General features: G+C 39.7%; 1 protein-coding gene across 2 annotated transcripts in view; it reads left to right on the top strand.

Moving 5' to 3' along the window:
• The window catches only part of LOC124721387, a 254,236-nt gene extending 235,257 nt beyond the window's left edge, over window positions 1-18,979 (top strand). For both annotated transcript variants that reach the window (XM_047246323.1, XM_047246324.1), the window contains 2 exons: window positions 7,743-7,848; window positions 18,426-18,979. In XM_047246323.1, coding sequence (XP_047102279.1) covers window positions 7,743-7,848; window positions 18,426-18,600 — 281 coding nt within the window. In that variant the 3' untranslated portion in view covers window positions 18,601-18,979. The remainder of the gene's footprint in view (window positions 1-7,742; window positions 7,849-18,425) is intronic.
• The last annotated feature ends 499 nt before the right edge of the window (window positions 18,980-19,478 follow it).

The following is a 19,478-nucleotide window of genomic DNA, read 5'->3' on the forward strand; positions in this document are numbered from 1 at the left end:
GAAACCCAGTTCTAAGCAAAGAAGGGAAAGCAGAAAGGTGGAAGGAGTATATAGAGGGTCTATACAAGGGCGATGTACTTGAGGACAATATTATGGAAATGGAAGAGGCTGTAGATGAAGATGAAATGGGTGATATGATACTGTGTGAAGAGTTTGACAAAGCACTGAAAGACCTAAGTTGAAACAAGGCCCCTGGAGTAAACAACATTCCATTAGAACTACTGATGGCCTTGGGAGACCCAGTCCTGACAAACCTCTACTATCTGCTGAGCAAGATGTATGAGACAGGCGAAATACCCTCAGACTTCAAGAAGAATGTAATAATTCCAATCCCAAAGAAAGTAGGTGTTGACAGATGTGAAAATTACCAAACTATCAATTTAATAAGTCAGGGCTGCAAAATACTAACCCAAATTCTTTACAGATGAATGGAAAAACTAGTAGAAGCCAACCTTGGGGAAGATCAGTTTGGATTCCGTAGAAATATTGGGACACGTGAGGCAATACTGACCCTACGGCTTATCTTAGAAGCTAGATTAAGGAAAGGCAAACCTACGTTTCTAGCATTTGTAGACTTACAGAAAGCTTTTGACAATGTTGACTGGAATACTCTCTTTCATGAAGATGGCAGGGGTAAAATATAGGGAGCGAAAGGCTATTCACAATTTGTATAGAAACCAGATGGCAGTTATAAGAGTTGAGGGGGATGAAAGGGAAGCAGTGGTTAGGAAGGGAGTGAGACAGGGTTGTAGCCTCTCCCCGATGTTATTCAATCTGTATATTGAGCAAGCAGTGAAGGAAGCAAAAGAAAAATTCGGAGTAGGTATTAAAATCCATGGAGAAGAAATAAAAAACTTTGAGGTTCGCCGATGACATTGTAATTCTGTCAGAGACATCAAAGGACTTGGAAGACCAGTTGAATGGAATGGATAGTGTCTTAAAGGGAGGATATAAGACGAACATCAACAAAAGCAAAACGAGGATAATGGAATGTAGTCGAATTAAGTCGGGTGATGTTGAGGGTATTAGATTAGGAAATGAGACACTTAAAGTAGTAAAGGAGTTTTGCAATTTGGGGAGCAAAATAACTGATGCTCGTCGAAGTAGAGAGGATATTAAATGTAGACCGGCAATGGGAAGGAAAGCGTTTCTGAAGAAGAGAAATTTGTTAACATCGAGTATAGATTTCAGTGTCAGGAAGTCGTTCCTGAATGTATTTGTATGAAGTGTAGCCATGTATGGAAGTGAAACGTGGACGACAAATAGTTTAGACAAGAAGAGAATAGAAGCTTTCGAAATGTGGTGCTACAGAAGAATGCTGAAGATTAGATGGGTAGATCACATAACTAATGAGGAGGTGTTGAATAGGATTGGGGAGAGGAGGAGTTTGTGGAACAGCTTAACTAGAAGAAGGGATCGGTTGGTAGGACATGTTCTGAGGCATCAAGGGATCACCAATTTAGTATTGGATGGCAGTGTGGAGGGTAAAAATCGTAGAGGGAGACCAAGAGATGAATACACCAAGCAGATTCAGAAGGATGTAGGTTGCAGTAGGTGCTGGGAGATGAAGAAGCTTGCACAGGATAGAGTAGCATGGAGAATTGCATCAAACCAGTCTCAGGACTGAAGACCACAACAACAACAAAACATTATTATGGCAACGGCGTTGCCGCAGTGGGTACATCGGTTCCTGTGAGATCACCGAAGTTAAGCGCTGTCAGGTGTGGTCGGCACTTGGATGGGTGACCATCCAGGCCGCCATGCACTGTTGCCATTTTTTGGGGTGCACTCAGCCACATGATGCCAATTGAGGAGCTACTCGACCGAATAGTAGCGGCTTCGGTCAACAGTACCATCATAACGGCCGGGAGGGCGGTGTGCTGACCCCATGCCCCTCCTATCCGCATCCTCCACTGAGGATGACACGGCTGTCGGATGGTCCCGGTAGGCCACTCATGGCCTGAAGATGGAGTGCCTCTTCAAAGCATTATTATAACATGTAACAACAGTAATAATAATATCGGGAGCTAAATTAACGACCCATAAATCATGTAGGCCACACAGTTGCAATCTGGTTAGAATAATGTTTATTCAGAAAGCAAACTAATAGTGGAAGTGGTCGTATTTAGAATTACTATTCCACTGAAGTGCATATCCATTTGACATGGTTCAATCATTCACAATTGCATTGTGAATTACAAGTGCAATACTCCACTTTGTTAACTAATTGAAAAATTAGAGTTCATATCAGGCGCACAAATGCTCACCATTCAGAGACTAAGTCATGCAATACCACACAATGTGAAATTTTCTAAGTTGTTTCACTTCCTAGCTACCTAAAGACCGACCATCTGCTTTCGCATCTCCACCCGCACTGTCCTCTGCCCGCCCCCGGCTGAATTTCCCATGCGCCAAACATCCTCGCTCAACAGACTAGTGCAGTTCCCTTTCCTGAAGCCATCCATCTAATTGGCTACAGCTTATTCTACATTATTTTCATTTTAACATATTTTAATAATCAAAGCTTGACCACTTTCATGTTCTAAACGAAGTAACAATAATGTCCATTACATAATAAATGTTAAATTCTTTTACGTAAAACCAATATAATTTCCTTCTTAACTTTGAAAGTCATGGCAAGTAGCTTTGCACCAATGTGCTTTCTGACAAATAAATAATGAACAGAAGTAACTTTTATGCACTAAACTTTACAACAAATAGTCTATTACCTAATGATTCAATACGGTGTCATGCTGTCATCATTCAATGTGTTTTGTGTGGAGGAAGTGATGATCTGCTGCTTAACTGAAAATGCTGATAATCGAAATTTCCTATATCTTTTAAACAAATAATGTTACAGAGTTGATATTTACAACATTTGTCATTTTAATGATGCGCTTCTATATGAAATGTTGATCATTAAGATTGACCAAAGCATTCAGATTTTAGCGTTCAGGTCTTTGTTACAAAACTTGTTAATATCACTTTAACAGAAAATCCTAAACTATTATAGATACGATGAGTGTTCAAGTTTTATTGGGATCACAATGAAAATATATGAAGGATGGTAGATTAAAATTACTGTGGCATCATTCCCTGAATTACTACAGAATTAAATAGTTTTCCTAAATGTTTCCCTTTATGGCCAATCTTAGGTCAACCATATTTAACACTGGTATGTCTCCCTGGCCACAAACAGCTTCTACGGGGTTTTCCTATGACATAGGTTCTCATCTGTCTCACTCGCACACTACAGTTCTTAGGCCTTATTCAGCACAATAGATGCCTGTGAATTTCCCCATCTCGTGGCGAATCTGTGCTCTTTGTGGCACACAGTCCTAGACAGCAGGGTTTGTTTCACAATTCCTGAAGGCTGACTCTTTCGGCCACATACTTAAGTGAGAGCAAAATGCTCGTTAACTCACATGTTGGATGCGTTTGTATCAAACAGCAACCGTACTTCAGTATCCTACATTGTCAAGGAGAACATCAGTTTAGTGAGGGTGGCTGATGTTTAGTAATGCACCACTAGAATTGTGTTTCCTTATGATATTTGGTATGACAAAAGTGGGCCAGTGTACTGTAGATGACTTTTAGGCACTACAGCAGTGTGATTAAGTTTTCTCCATAGAAAACAGATTTCACATTGTTAAAGAAAATTATTGCAGTTGTGCATCTTGAATCAGTTCTTACCAAATTCCTAGGTACTTTACACTTGTTTAAACTATCATCTGATTCAGGCACTGCATGAGATTGTTACTGTTTTGAATGATGTGAAGAGGTTAGGCTCCATGTCAACCTACAGGGATTGGATGAAAAGATTGAAATACCATGAGAAATGCATGCTGGAATATAAGTGCAGATCCTAACCAGGCCTGCAGGTTGCATTGTTGTATCTGACTATAAACTGCACCTTTGCAATGTTCTCAATATTGCAAGTACTGGTCATTATCAGAACAGTGTTCTGTGTAGTTATGAGTACATTACATCGGGGCTAAGTGAATTCAAATATGGCTAATTGTTGGTGCTCTTATAGTGGATGCTTCCATAACCAAGGGAGTCAAAGTGTTTAGTGTTTCAGGTGGCACCATATCAAAAATTTATACCGCATATGAGGAAGGCAGCTATTCACAGCGCAGACAAAAATGTTTGTTGAGTGATTATGATGGACAGTCAATGAAGAGCATTGCAATGAAAAATAAGAGGATGACAGCTGTAAAGGTTGCTGCAGAACTGAATGTCATACTTGTGAACCCTGTCAGTACCAAAACAACATGAAGAGAGCTCCATAAGCAGGGAATTGCAGGATGAGATGGAATTCCAGAACCACTCATCACTGATGCAAAGGCTAAAACAGGAAAATGTGGTGCTGAAGCTGCAAAACCTAGGCCAAGAAGCAATGGAAGAATGTCATTTGGTTGCAATAGGTTTTTTCACACTGTTTCCAACTTCTGACTGAATTTCCATTCCAAGAGTGAAACATGTCAGGGGTTCGGTGATGGGTTGGGGAGCCAAATCTTGGTATTCCACAGGGCCCATGGTTCCTCAGCAACACCACATTGCTCTCAAGGATTATGTCACCTTTTTGGCTGATCAGGTTTATCCCAAGGTACAATGTTTGCTTCCAAATACTGATGCTATGTTCCAAGATGATGGGGCCCCTGGTCATGCATCTTGCATCGTTCAGGATTGGTTTTGTGAGCATGGGGATGTATCTTTGCATCTCCCCTGGCCACAACAGTCACCATGTCACAATATTATTGAGACTTCGTGGCCTACTTTTGAAGAGAAGGATGCATGATCACTATCAACCTCCATCATCATTATCTGAACTTGCCACTATTTTACAGGAAGAATGGTATAAGATTCCATTGAAAACCATACAGGACCTGTATTTATCAATTTTGAAATGACCAGAAGCTGTCTTGAATGCCAGCGGTTTTCCTACACAGTATTAGGCATGGTAATGTGTTGTGTTTTTGGTGTACCATATTTTTATCCATCCCTGTAGGCGAGCCGTTACTTGAAGAACTCAAACTGCATGATGATTGCTTATTAATAGGCCTGTACTGTTCATGAACTTTTCCCACTTCATGTTCAGTAGACATTGTTCTCTGAGGTGATAGTGGCATTTTGTGGATTGTTGCTATAATTAAGAATTCTTTTAAAGAGGGGTTAAAATTTGGGCTTGAACCTCAGAATCTAGGGGCAGGAAAACCATAGTGTTGGAATATGATTGGTGACAATCTACTCATCCGAAATGACAACTCCAACTTAAAATGCTTGGACTGGCTACTAAATGTGAAAATGATGCCATTTATAAATTTTTGAATTAGAAAACAACAAGTGCTTAAGCTCAAAATTTGAGATTTCACTTGCATGAAAATGTGGACTTTATCGATACTGATATGAGCTCAAACCATCTGTTTCAGGATGAGGCTCTGGGACTTATAGAAGTGCTGGGTTTTGGTTCATAGTTTTCTGTCACTGTTTTTTGCTGTTATAGTTGTTGATTTTGCTGTTGTAGAAAGTATTATTTGTCTTTGCAGTTGACATTTCTCTCAAAATTTTAGGAATTCCTGCATCTGTGCTGTGTTTTGATTTGTCGATAACATGAACAAATGTGTTAAAGTTTGTACACAGTTGCACCTTAGAGTTGTGCCAAGCTCTACTCTATAGTTTAAGCTGAACACAGGCCCCAAGGGAGGAATAGAGTCAAATAAAATAATAACATGATTACTATGTTGTCATATTCATCATCGTCATTGTCATCATCATCATCATCATCATCATCATCATCAGGTACATGGTCTTGTTAAAGAGGCACTTGGAAAAGTCAATGGCCATAGCAAATAATAATCCAACATCAATGAAGTAGTATCAAACTGGGGAACAGTCCAATCCCATACAGAGTTCACAAGCAATATCAAGTGGAAAATAAAAAGGATGGTATAATGGCATTCACAATAATCACAACATTTTTGTGGTTAGACTGTGCAGTTGCCTTAATTTTGATGTCGTAGCTACACGGTTTGCCCATTAAAGCTGTTGTTGGTGGTGCTGGCAGCTGAGGCCAGAGTTACGTGTCAGTAGCATCCTCAATGCAGAAGCTTGGTGTGCCATATCCACTCACTGTATAGCCATAAAATCTTGAGTGCGGCTCCAAGTAAGTCTATGGTCTGTAGGGTAGATTTACAGAACAAATATGATGAATTTTGATTTTATAGTGTAGAATCATTCAGTATCTTCTGCTCCTCCATGTGCCTTTCCACTCTGTGCACCCTTAGCCACTACTCTCTTCACCATTCACAGAATAATGAGTGTGTATGTAAGAGTTATCGCTGCCTCAAAGAAAACAAAAGTTTTGTATTTCAGCAGAGATTGCCTTCTTTATGGGTGTGTCCAAACGTCATTGTGTTGTCTGTAATATGAAAATATGTACATCTTTTCAGTCTTTAACTTCTATCAGAATTTTCTGGCATTTGTCTCTCTTTGGAGCAGTGACAAGTCCAAAACACTATAAGTGTGCCTTTCAGTGATGGCTTGTTGTTCCTAGACTGAATTTTATCTGTTTCTAACGTCATACTAATGATACAGCATTTCTTTAAATTCTACAGAATAATTTTGATTCTTTTAGTGAGTTTCATGTCAGTAACAAGTCTTCAATACATGGTTCATCTTTTCCCTTTTATTAAAATCACATATCCCATCAAATATTGTACATCTCTTACTCATGCTTGACAGAGAGTTGAGGAAATGCCTTGGTGCCAGTGATGGTCAAGTGTTGGTTAGGAGGAGGCCCCTTGGTGCCAGTGATGGCCAAGTGTTGGTTAGGAGGAGGTCCCTTGGTGCCAGTGATGGCCAAGTGTTGGTTAGGAGGAGGCCAGTTGAGGGTCTGCAACCAACCTGTTTGTGTGCTAGACTTGTTAGACCTACACCTGAAGTTATGGTTGGGGTGTGATTTTTTTGATGAGTTAAAAAACTACTTGTATGTTGAGTTTTTTCATTTAGGTATCAACACTGCCAAAAAACGTATTGGTACCAGAAAAACTCATGGATTTAGTTCCTCATTTTAGCTTTTACTGACTTCCATGTATTGGTTATGTTTTTTCTCTCTGTAGATGGTGCAGCTTCAGTAAAATGCATTCCACTCAGCCTGCATGAGCTAAGGCTCGAAGTCAGATCAGTTTCTTGAAGTTTGTTGCATTCTGTTAGCAAAGGATATTCCAAATCTACCAGTTACTGGGAGACAGTTGAAGATCTTAATTTTACCATATTCATTTTGTCTTGATGAAGCATAAATGTGCTGTTATGAATCATGCCAACTGACATAAAATTATTCACTGTTGAACAACCCTCTCCTAAATGGTAAATATGCAGTTATGTAAACCAACTTGTAACATGTACAAAGAAATAATACAAGGTCCAAGGCCATATCTAGTTTTGTTTTTACACTGGTTCTTCTAGCAAATGCACAGCCAAATGGTTCAAATGGCTCTGAGCACTTATGGGACCTAACTGCTACGGTCATCAGTCCCAATTCACAGCCAGTTCATTCCCACACAGTGTGTCATATTGATAGAATTAAGACATTAATTATATCCCTTAGGCTGAAATTCAGACTTCACAGTTGTACACAAATTGTGCGTTACCCACTGGTGCATTTCTCGTCATTCAATGTTAAGAATGAAATTTATTTCTCATGCATAACCGTACTAATTTTACATTTACACCTTTTTCAGATGTGTCTACCACAACAACAAAGAAAGTTCCATCCCCACTTGAAAAATCACTGAATTACCTTACTGCAGAGGATGAGTCTACATCAGACAGTGAAAGCCTTGCAAGGTATAGTACTTCTGTGTTAAGTTGTACTTCTGCATTTTACACGTGGACACACAGTATAACTGAATGATAGTTGCAGTCTGCATGCAGAATGACAATTTCTGTAAATATACGGAAAAATTCATTGAAATGAACAGATGTGGAAATACTATTTCCAAATAATTATGTATAATTTCTTAACTTTTTTCCATTTTCCCATTGTATGACTGTAACATAGACAGATCTTTGAATTACTCTAGTCACTGCCAGCCATCACCTCCTACACAATTAAAGAAATAGCTATTCAAAAACACTGATACAATACAAAAAAATAGTTGTAGGAGATTTACATAATTTTTCACTTTCTTCCTATCCCGCAGTTAAAATTGCTTGTATTTGTAGGTGCTATTATTAGAGAAGAATATGAAGTATCCCATGTAGAATCTACAATGTCTACTTTGTAGCCTGAAATAAAGACACAAAATTTCTGTATGACAAACTTATAAGAAATGAATTTCAGAAAATAGGAAAACATGTAATGAAATTTTTAAATTAAGAAATGAAAATTTACAAAAGGAAAAATCTGGCAACAAAAATCAGCTATACTCATTCAAGCATAAAAACCCAAACTACTCAGGAAACAGAATGTGATGATCAATACTATCATCTGTAGCTTCCTAACTGAAGGAATGCTTTGAAAATGTAGCAGTAAATTTTGAATAAATCTTGGTTAAGGCAACAAAAGAATGATTTTGATAACATCTGAGAAAAACCAGGCCTTCCCTCACAATGAACTAGAAGGCAGTATCATTGAAATTATGGCAGAGAAAGCTGCATGGTCAAGGGGCTACTGGGAAACACTTTTCAAAATTAAGTTCACAAGTGAAATGATATACTCACTAACACTTCAGAACAGTATGCTTAATTCTACCAGTTCAAAATTCTATGCCTTATTTTTCTACAGTGACTCATAAAAATGCTCAAAATTGTGATGTTACCATTCCTAAAATGTATACACATCTCAGCTCAAAATAACAACTTTTTTGAACAATAAAGTGCACTCCACTGTCATGGCTATCTATTTTAAGTGCTGTTGCTTCACTTGACACAAGAAGATAAAGGCTCCCAAAACAAGTTGGAAAATAAGTATTCGTTGATACATCTGTAAAACTTTGTGAAAGAACTTACTTCCCTTAGAGTAGAGTAGTAAAAGCACTTGTGGCTTGTTGTTGTTGTGGTCTTCAGTCTGAAGTCTGGTGTGATGTGGTTCTCCATGCTACACCATCCTGTGCAAGCCTGTTCATCTCTGAGTAACTACTGCAACATACCTCCTTTTGAATCTGCTACTGTATTCATCTCTTGGTCTCTCTCTATGATTTTTACCCCCCACACTTTCCTCTAGTGATAAATTGGCAATCCCTTGACATCTCTGAATGTGTCCTACTGACCAATCCCTTCTTATATTCAGGTTGTGCCACAAATTTCTTTTCTCCCCAGTTCTATTCAGTACCTCCTCATTAGTTATGTGATCTGCCGATCAAATCTTCAGCATTATTGTGTAACACCACATTTCAAAAGCCTCTGTTCTCTTCTTGCCTAAACTGTTAATCATCCATGTGTCACTTCCATAGGGCTAAATTCCATACAAACACTTTCAGAAAAGACTTCCTGACACTTAAATCTATGCTTGATGCTAACAGATTTCTCTTGTTTAGGAAAGCTTTTCTTGCCATTGCCAGTCTACATTGTATATCCTCTCTACTTCGGCCATCATCAGTTATTTTTCTGCCCAAATAGCAAAACTCATCTACTACTTTCACTGTCTCATTTCCTAATCTAATTCCCTCAGCATCACATGATTTAATTCAACTACATTTCATTATCCTCATTTTGCTATTGTTGATGTTCATTTTGTATCCTCCTTTCAAGACACTGTCAACTCCATTCAAATGCTCTTCCAAGTCCTTTTCTGTCTCTGGCAGAATTACAATGTCATAGGCAAACTTCAGAGTTTTTATTTCTTCTCTTTCAACTTTAATTCCTACTCCAAATTTTTCTTTGGCTTCCTTTACTGCTTTCTCAATGGATAGATTAAATAATATTGGGGATAGGGTACAACCCTGCCAAACTCCCTTCTCAACCACTGCTTTCCTTTCATGCCCTTTGACTCTTATAACTGCCATGTGGTTTCTATACAAGTTGTAAATAGCCTTTTGCTTCCTGTATTTTACCCCTACTTCACTTGGAATTTCAAAGAGAGTATTCCAGTCAAGCTGTCAAAAGCTTTCTCTAAGTCTACAAATGCTATAAACATCAGTTCGCCATTCCTTAACCTATCTTCTATGAGAAATCATAGAGTCAGTATTGCCTAACATGTTCCCACATTTTTGTGGAATCCAAACTATTCTTCCCCAAGGTCAGCTTTTACCAGTTTCTCCATTCTTCTTTAAGGAATTTGTGTCAGTATTTTGAAACCATGACTTATTAAACTGGCAGTTTGTCAATTTTCACACCTGCCAGCACCTGATTTCTTTGGAATTGGAATTACTATATTCTGCTTGAAATCTGAGGATATTTCACCTGTCTCATACATCTTTCTCCCCAGATGGATGAGTTTTGTCATGGCTGGCTCTCCCAAGGCAACCACTAGTTCTAATGGAATGTTGTCTACTCCCAGGGCCTTGTTTTGACTTAGATCTTTCACTGCTCTGCTAAATTCTTCACACAGTAATTTATCTCCTATCTCATCTTCATCTAACTCAAGTACATCTCTCCTGTACATACCATCTATATAATTCCTTCTGCCATTCATCCTTCTCTGCTGAGGACAGGTTTCCATCTGAGCTCTTGATATTAATGCAAGTGGTTCTCTTTTCTCCAAAGGTCTCTTTAATTTTCCTGTAGCAGTATCTATCTTACCCCTCATGAGATAAGCCTCTACATCCCTACATTTTTCCTCTAGCCATCCACGCTTAGCCATTTTGCACTTCCTTCAATCTCATTTTTTAGACTTTGTATTACCTTTCACCTGCTTCATTTTTATATTTGCTCCTTTCATCAACTGAATTCAGTATCTCTTGTGTTACCCATGGATTTCTACTAGTCCTCAACTTTGTATCTGCTTGATCCTCATCTGCCTTCATTATTTCCTCTGTCAAATCTACCCATTCTTCTTCTACTGTATTCCTTTCCCACTGTTATTGTCAATCATTCTCTAATGCTTCCTCTGAAACTCTGAACAACCGCTGGATCTTTTAGTTTATCCATGTCCCATCTCCTTAAATTTATACCTTTTTGCAATTTCTTCAGTTGTAATCTACAATTCATAACTAATAAATTGTGGTGAGCGTCCACATCTGCCCCTGGAAATGTATTACAATTTAAAATCTATTTCCAAAATCTCTCTCTTGTCATTAAGTAATTGATCTGGAACCTTCCAATGTCTCCAGGTCTCTTCCACATATACAACCATATTTCATGATTCTTAAACCAGGTGTCCAGGTGTTAGTGATTATTAAATTATGCTCTGTGCAAAATTCTACCAGGCGGCTTCCTCTTTCAGTCTTTTCCTTCTCCTTCTGTTCCTGCTATCACATTCCAGTCCCTCGTGACTCTTAAATTTTCGTCTCCCTTAACTATGTGAATAATTTCTTTTATCTCATCATATGTTTCCTCAGTCTCATCATCATGTGTGGAGTTAGTTGGCATGTAAACTTGTACTGCTGTGGTGGGTGTGGGCTTCAAGTCTATCTTGGCTACAGTAATGCCTTCACTATGCTGTTCATAGTAGCTGACCTGTGTTCCTATTTTCTTATTCACTATAACACCTATTCCTGCATTACCCATATTTGATTTTGTATTTATAACACTATATTCACCTGACCAGAAGTCCTGCTTCTTCTGCCACCACACTTCACTAATTCCCATTATATCTAACTTCAACCTATCCATTTCCCTTTTTAAATTTTCTAATCTATCTGTCCAATTAAGGGATCTGACATTCCATATTCTGATCTGTAGAACATATTTTGTTTCTCTTGATAATGACATCTTCTTGAGTAATCCATGCCCAGAGATCCAAATGAAGGACTATTTTACCTCCAGAATGTTTTACCAAAGAGGATGCCATCACCATTTAGCCATATAGTAGAGCTGCAAACTCAGGAAAAATTACAGCTGAGTTTCCCTTGTTTTCAGCTATTCACAGTACCAGCACAGCAAAGCCATTTTGGTTGATGTTACAAGACCAGATCAGTCAGTCATCCAGACTGTTGCCCCTGCAACTAGTGAAAAGGCTGCTGCCACTCTTCAGGAACCACATGTTGTCTGCTCCCTCGACAGATACCCCTCCATTATGATTGCACCTACGGTATGGTTATCTGCATTGCTGAGCCACACAAGCTCCCCCCCCCCCCCCCCCAACAGCAACCTCCATGGTTTATGGAGGGAACTGGTTAACCCAAAAGCTTTGTAGAATATACACTCCTGGAAATGGAAAAAAGAACACATTGACACCGGTGTGTCAGACCCACCATACTTGCTCCGGACACTGCGAGAGGGCTGTACAAGCAATGATCACACGCACGGCACAGCGGACACACCAGGAACCGTGGTGTTGGCCGTCGAATGGCGCTAGCTGCGCAGCATTTGTGCACCGCCGCCGTCAGTGTCAGCCAGTTTGCCGTGGCATACGGAGCTCCATCGCAGTCTTTAACACTGGTAGCATGTCGCGACAGCGTGGACGTGAACCGTATGTGCAGTTGACGGACTTTGAGCGAGGGCGTATAGTGGGCATGCGGGAGGCCGGGTGGACGTACCGCCGAATTCCTCAACACGTGGGGCGTGAGGTCTCCACAGTACATCGATGTCGTCGCCAGTGGTCGGCGGAAGGTGCACGTGCCCGTCGACCTGGGACCGGACCGCAGCGACGCACGGATGCACGCCAAGACCGTAGGATCCTACGCAGTGCCGTAGGGGACCACACCGCCACTTCCCAGCAAATTAGGGACACTGTTGCTCCTGGGGTATCGGCGAGGACCTTTCGCAACCGTCTCCATGAAGCTGGGCTACGGTCCCGCACACCGTTAGGCCGTCTTCCGCTCACGCCCCAACATCGTGCAGCCCGCCTCCAGTGGTGTCGCGACAGGCGTGAATGGAGGGACGAATGGAGACGTGTCGTCTTCAGTGATGAGAGTCGCTTCTGCCTTGGTGCCAATGATGGTCGTATGCGTGTTTGGCACCGTGCAGGTGAGCGCCACAATCAGGACTCTATACGACCGAGGCACACAGGGCCAACACCCGGCATCATGGTGTGGGGAGCGATCTCCTACACTGGCCGTACACCACTGGTGATCGTCGAGGGGACACTGAATAGTGCACGGTACATCCAAACCGTCATCGAACCCATCGTTCTACCATTCCTAGACCGGCAAGGGAACTTGCTGTTCCAACAGGACAATGCACGTCCGCATGTATCCCGTGCCACCCAACGTGCTCTAGAAGGTGTAAGTCAACTACCCTGGCCAGCAAGATCTCCGGATCTGTCCCCCATTGACCATGTTTGGGACTGGATGAAGCGTCGTCTCACGCGGTCTGCACGTCCAGCACGAACGCTGGTCCAACTGAGGCACCAGGTGGAAATGGCATGGCAAGCCGTTCCACAGGACTACATCCAGCATCTCTACGATCGTCTCCATGGGAGAATAGCAGCCTGCATTGCTGCGAAAGGTGGATATACACTGTACTAGTGCCGACATTGTGCATGCTCTGTTGCGTGTGTGTATGTGCCTGTGGTTCTGTCAGTGTGATCATGTGATGTATCTGACCCCAGGAATGTGTCAATAAAGTTTCCCCTTCCTGGGACAATGAATTCACGGTGTTCTTATTTCAATTTCCAGGAGTGTAGTATGTGGATTTTTAAATTCAGATAATATAATTTTAATGAAGTCCACAAAATCATAGCTGAAGAGATATCATTTAAACACTGAGATATACTGTATCTTCTCCATACTGATTACTGCATATGTCAGACAATGATGTTCAAGTACTGCCCTATGAATGTCCATCCTGTGACCACAGAAAGTCTCATAAAAACAGTGATGACATTGTAAGCAGTTGCCCCATTAGTTGACACAGTACATTACCAGATTGAGTTAGAAATACTTTTCTTGCCTGCGGCAGAAAAACAAGAATTTTTTTTAAGTCATCGGTCTTCTGACTGGTTTGATGCAGCCTGCAACGAATTCCTCTCCTGTGCCAATCTCTTCATCTCAGAGTAACACTTCCAACCATCATCCTCAGTTATTTGTTGGTGTATTCCAGTCTCCATCTTCCTCTACAGTTTTTGCCCTCTACAGATCCCTCTAGTACCATGGAAATCATTCCCTGATGTCTTAACAAATGTCCTATCATCCTGTCCCTTCTCCTTGGCAGTGTTTTCCGCATTTTCCTTTCCTCTTAGATTCTGTGCAGAACCTTCTCATTCCATCCATTACCAGTCCACCTGATTTTCAACATTCGTCTGTAACACCACATCTCAAATGCTTCAATTCTCTTCTGTTGTGGTTTTCCCACAGTCTATATTTCACTACCATACAATGCTGTGGTCCAGATGTACATTCTCAGAAATTTCTTCCTCAAGTTAAGGCCTATGTTTGATAGTAATAGACTTCTCTTGACCAGGAATGCCCTTTTTTGCCAGTGCTAGTCTGGTTTTAATGTCCTCTTTGCTCTGTCTGTCGGTTGTTTTGCTGCCTAGGTAGTAGACTTCCTTAACTTCATCTGCTTTATGACCATCAATCTTGATGTTAAGTTTCTCACTGTTCTCATTTCTGCTACATCTCATTACTTATATCTTTCTTCAATTTACTCTCAATCCATATTCTGTACTCATTAGACTGTTCATTCCATTCAGCAGATCATGTAATTCTTCTTCACTTTCACTCAGAATAGCAATGTCATCAGCAAATCTTATCATTGTTATCCTTTCACCTTGAATTTTAATTCCACTCCTGAACCTTCCTTTTATTTCCATCATTGCTTCTTCGATGTAAAGATTGAACAGTAGGGGTGAAAGACTATGTCCTTGTCTTACATTCTTTTTAATCTGAGCACTTCGTTCTGGGTCACCCACTCTTATTATTCCCTCTTGGCTCTTATACATATTGTATATTACCTGTCTCTCCCTTTAGCTTACCCCTATTTTGCTCAGAATTTCCAACATATTGCACCATTTTATGTCTTCTAACACTTTTTCCAGGTCAACGGATCCTATGATCATGTTTTGATTTTTCTTTAGCCTTGATTCCATTATCAACTGTAATGTCAGAATTGCCTCTCTGGTGTCTATACCTTTTCTGAAGCTAAACTGATTGTCATCTAATACATCCTCGATTTTCTTTTCCAGTCTTCTGTGTAGTGTTCTTCTAAGCAATGTTTATGCATGAGCTGTTAAGCTGATTGTGTGATAATTCTCACACTTCTCAGCTCCTGCAGTTTTTGGAATTGTGTGGATGATATTTTTCTGAAAGTCAGATGGTATCTCACCAGACTCATACATTCTACGCACCAATTTGAATGGTCATTTTGTTGCCACTTCCCCAACTGATTTTTGAATTGCTAATGGAATGTTATCTATCTCTCCTGTCTTATTTAGTCATAAGTCCTCCAAAGCTCTCTTAAGTTTTGATTCTAATACTGAATCCCCTTTCTCTTCTAAATCGACTGCTGTTCCTTCTATCACATCAGACAAATCTTCCCCTCATAGAGGTCTTCAGTGTACTCTTTCCACCTATCTGCTCTTCCCTCTGCATTTAACAGTGGAATTCGTGTTGCACTCTTAATGTTACCACCCTTGCTTTTAATTTTGCCAAAGGTTGGTTTGACTTTCCTGTATACTGAGTCAGTCCTTCCAACAATCATTTCTTTTTTGATTTCTTCACATTTTCATGCAGCCATTTTGTCTTAGCTTCCTTGAATGTCCTATTTATTTCATTCCTCAGTGACTTGTATTTCTGTATCCCTGGATACCCCTAAACATTTTTGTACTTCCTTCTTTCATCGATTAACTGAAGTATCTCTTCTGTTACCCATGGTATCTTTGCAGCTACCTTCTTCCTACCTGTGTTTTTCTTTCCAACTTCTGTGACTGCTCTTTTTAGAGATGTCCATTCCTCTTCAACTGTACTGCCTACTAAGCTATTCCTCATTGCTGTACGTATAGCCTTAGAGAACTTACACCATATCTCATCATTCCTCAATACTTTTGTATCCCACTTCTTTGCATATTGATTCTTCCTGACTAATCTCTTAAACTTCGGCCTATTCTTCATCACTACTACATTGTAATCTGAGTCAGTATCTACACCTGGGTACACCTTATAATCCTGTATCTGGTTTCAGAATCTCTTTTGACCATGATGTAATCTAACTGAAATCTTCCCATATCACGCAGCCTTTTTCAAGTATACCTCCTGCTCTTGTGATTCTTGAACAGAGCATTCACTATTACTAACTTAAATTTATTACAGAACTCAACTAGACTTTCTCCTCTCTCATTCCTTGTCCCGAGCCCATATTCTCCCGTAACATTTTCTTCTACTCCTTCCGCTACAACTGCATTCCAGTCCCCCATGAATATTAGATTTTCCTCTCCCTTTTGTGTACTATATTACCCTTTCAGTATCCTCATGCACTCTATCTCTTCACCTTCAGCTTGCGATGTCAGCATGTATGCCAGAACTGTCATTGTGAATGTTGGTTTTCTGTTGATTCTGATAAGAACAATCCTATCACTGAACTGTTCACAGTAGCATACTTTCTGCCCTACCTTCCTATTCATAACGAATCTGCTGCTGTTGATATTACCCTATACTCATCCGACCAGAAATCCTTGTCTTCTTTCCATTTCACTTCACTGACTCCTACTCTATCTAGATTGAGCTGTTGCATTACCCTTTTCAAGTTGTCTAGCTTGCCTACCACATTCAAGCTTCTACTAACAAAGAGATAGAGGGGCTGGCCAGTACTTACCTCAGCTCAGTACAGCCGATAGATCAGAACTGAAAATTTACATTCCTAGCTTTCGGAACAAATGTTCCTTCATCAGGGAGGAGAGAGGGGAAAGAAAGGGAAGAAGGGAAAGGAGATTCAGTTACTCACAACCCAGGTTATGAAGCAACAGGGAAAGGAAAATAGGGAGGGTAGCAAGGATGGAGGCATGGTTGTCAGAGGGAAGCCAACTTACAGTAGAATATCTTTGGCTTCCCTCTGACAACCATGCCTCCATCCTTGCTACCCTCCCTATTTTCCTTTCCCTGTTGCTTCATAACCTGGGTTGTGAGTAACTGAATCTCCTTTCCCTTCTTCCCTTTCTTTCCCCTCTCTCCTCCCCGATGAAGGAACATTTGTTCCGAAAGCTAGGAATGTAAATTTTCAGTTCTGTTTTATCTATCGGCTGTACTGAGCTGAGGTAAGTACTGGCCAGCCCCTCTATCTCTTTGTTAGTATTTGTTTCACATCTTTATATGAGATTTTCCATTAAACATTCAAGCTTCTGACATTCCCTGCTCCCCAACTCATAGAATATTATCCTTTCGTTGATTATTCAATCTTTTTCTCATCGTCACCTTCCCCATGGCAGTCCCCTTCCAGAGATCGCAATGGGAGGACTGTTCTGGAATCTTTTGCCAATGGAGAGGTCATCATGACACTTGTTCAGATACAGGCCACATGTCCTGTGGATACATGTTATGTGTCTTTAATGCAGTGGTTTCATTGCCTTCTGCATCCTGATGCTGTTGATCATTGCTGATTCTTCCACCTTTAGGGGCAGTTTCCCACTCCAAGGACAAGAGAGTGCCCTGCTCCTCTGTCCGCTCCTCCACTCTCTTTGATAAGGTTGTTGGCAGAATGAGGGTGACTTCTTATGCCAGAAGTCTTTGGCCACCAATGACGATTATTAATCAAAATTTAAGTGGTGGCATGTTTCAAACCTAGGACTGAGAATATTTTGATTACTAATCAAAGACACTATCCTTAGACCATGGGCACATAAAACAAGAAAACACCATGAATATTTACAAAGAGAAACAAATATGCTAGTTGTCTTCCTCAGATCCCAAGTGAAATGGTCCTTGTGAATGTGGAATAAGGGGAAAAAATCAAAAACACATTTTCATTTCAAAGGTAATAAATGACTTGTCACAAAACATGTAAATGTAAGGGTTATAAACAGCCACACAGACATCTCACTCAATCTTAAATATGTTTCACATATCATGTCAAATTAGCATGAGTTTTTACATATATTTATTTTAGTAACAGTAGTTGTGGCATGTGCAAAACTTAAAACAAACTGAATGCATAGGTAAAGTAAGAATCAAGTCAAATGCAGTGGCATGTAACATTCAAGATAACTTTACTTTCATTTCACACATTTCCTCTCTTTTAAATAATACAAAACTTCTCATATTGAAGTGTGGGATTTTAGAGTGGTACAGATGTATCAGCAAACTAATATTTAAATTACATTAATATTCATACATATGTTTTTATTCTTTCTCTTATGTATGTGATTTACTAGTTTCTAATGCAATTTTCAGTGTTGAAATGCTGACTGATGAGCAGATATCATCCTTGATGCTAGACCAGGTAATTCAAGATGCTTGTGAAGAAGTGCTAGGAACTCCAATTTCTGAGATCTCCCCACTGATACAGGATCTCAAACAACGAGAAATGCAGAAACAAGCACAGCCAAAAGAATACATAGTTCAGTAGCACACTCAACAATTGGTTCCTTAATAAATGGATGAACTTGGTTGTTAAATGTCAAGAGATAATTTTTATTTTTATTTTTTTTTAAATGGTGCTATTGTGAAGAGAGTGTAATATCTGTGCTGAAATACATTGAAATTCCTTAGGAGTTTCCTCTTGGGAACTAGTGCAATACTGTAACTTGTTGATAATAGAAAATGCAACTGTAGAATGCTGTGATTAAATACCAAAGTGTCAAAATATAGTTTATCTGTTCAAAACTTGAAATTTTATCTTTGCACAAAATATAAATATAGAAGTTTAGCTTTTAATTTTTTAAACATTCCTTTGACAATGAAGAGTGAGAAACTCATAAGTATGTCCATAATCTGCTGTACTGTATATAAGAATAAAAGTGGAAAAGAATAAAGATAATTAGCAACAAAACTCTCAGTTGTCCATGCAGTTTCCAAAATCAGTTAAGGCCAATGCTTCGTAAAGACCACAGCCAATTTCCTGATCTATCCTTGTCAAATCTGATCTTATGTTCCACCTAAGAATATTAAATCCTTGTCTTCCTTCCTTCTTTCCTCCTAAAATTTCCTTTTATTTATTTTTCTGATGTCTTTCTGCAGAAGACGACTCTACAATATTCAGAATTCCCCATGTACAATATGTGTGATTAGTGAATCATTTGTAATGATTAGTAAATCTCCCCCTTATGAAAGGTGTAAAATCATAAAAGATAAATTCTAATAATACTGTGATGACAGTCAAAATTGAAGCACCAGGAAGGATAGTAATCAACAAAATTTTAGTTATTATCTCTACAGTATAATAGGAAGAATACATTATTTCATTTGTTGGTATACAGGGTGTGAAATTCAGTACATAGTGCTGCC

This window comes from Schistocerca piceifrons, chromosome X (assembly GCF_021461385.2).
Source record: "Schistocerca piceifrons isolate TAMUIC-IGC-003096 chromosome X, iqSchPice1.1, whole genome shotgun sequence".
Taxonomy (NCBI): domain Eukaryota; kingdom Metazoa; phylum Arthropoda; class Insecta; order Orthoptera; family Acrididae; genus Schistocerca; species Schistocerca piceifrons.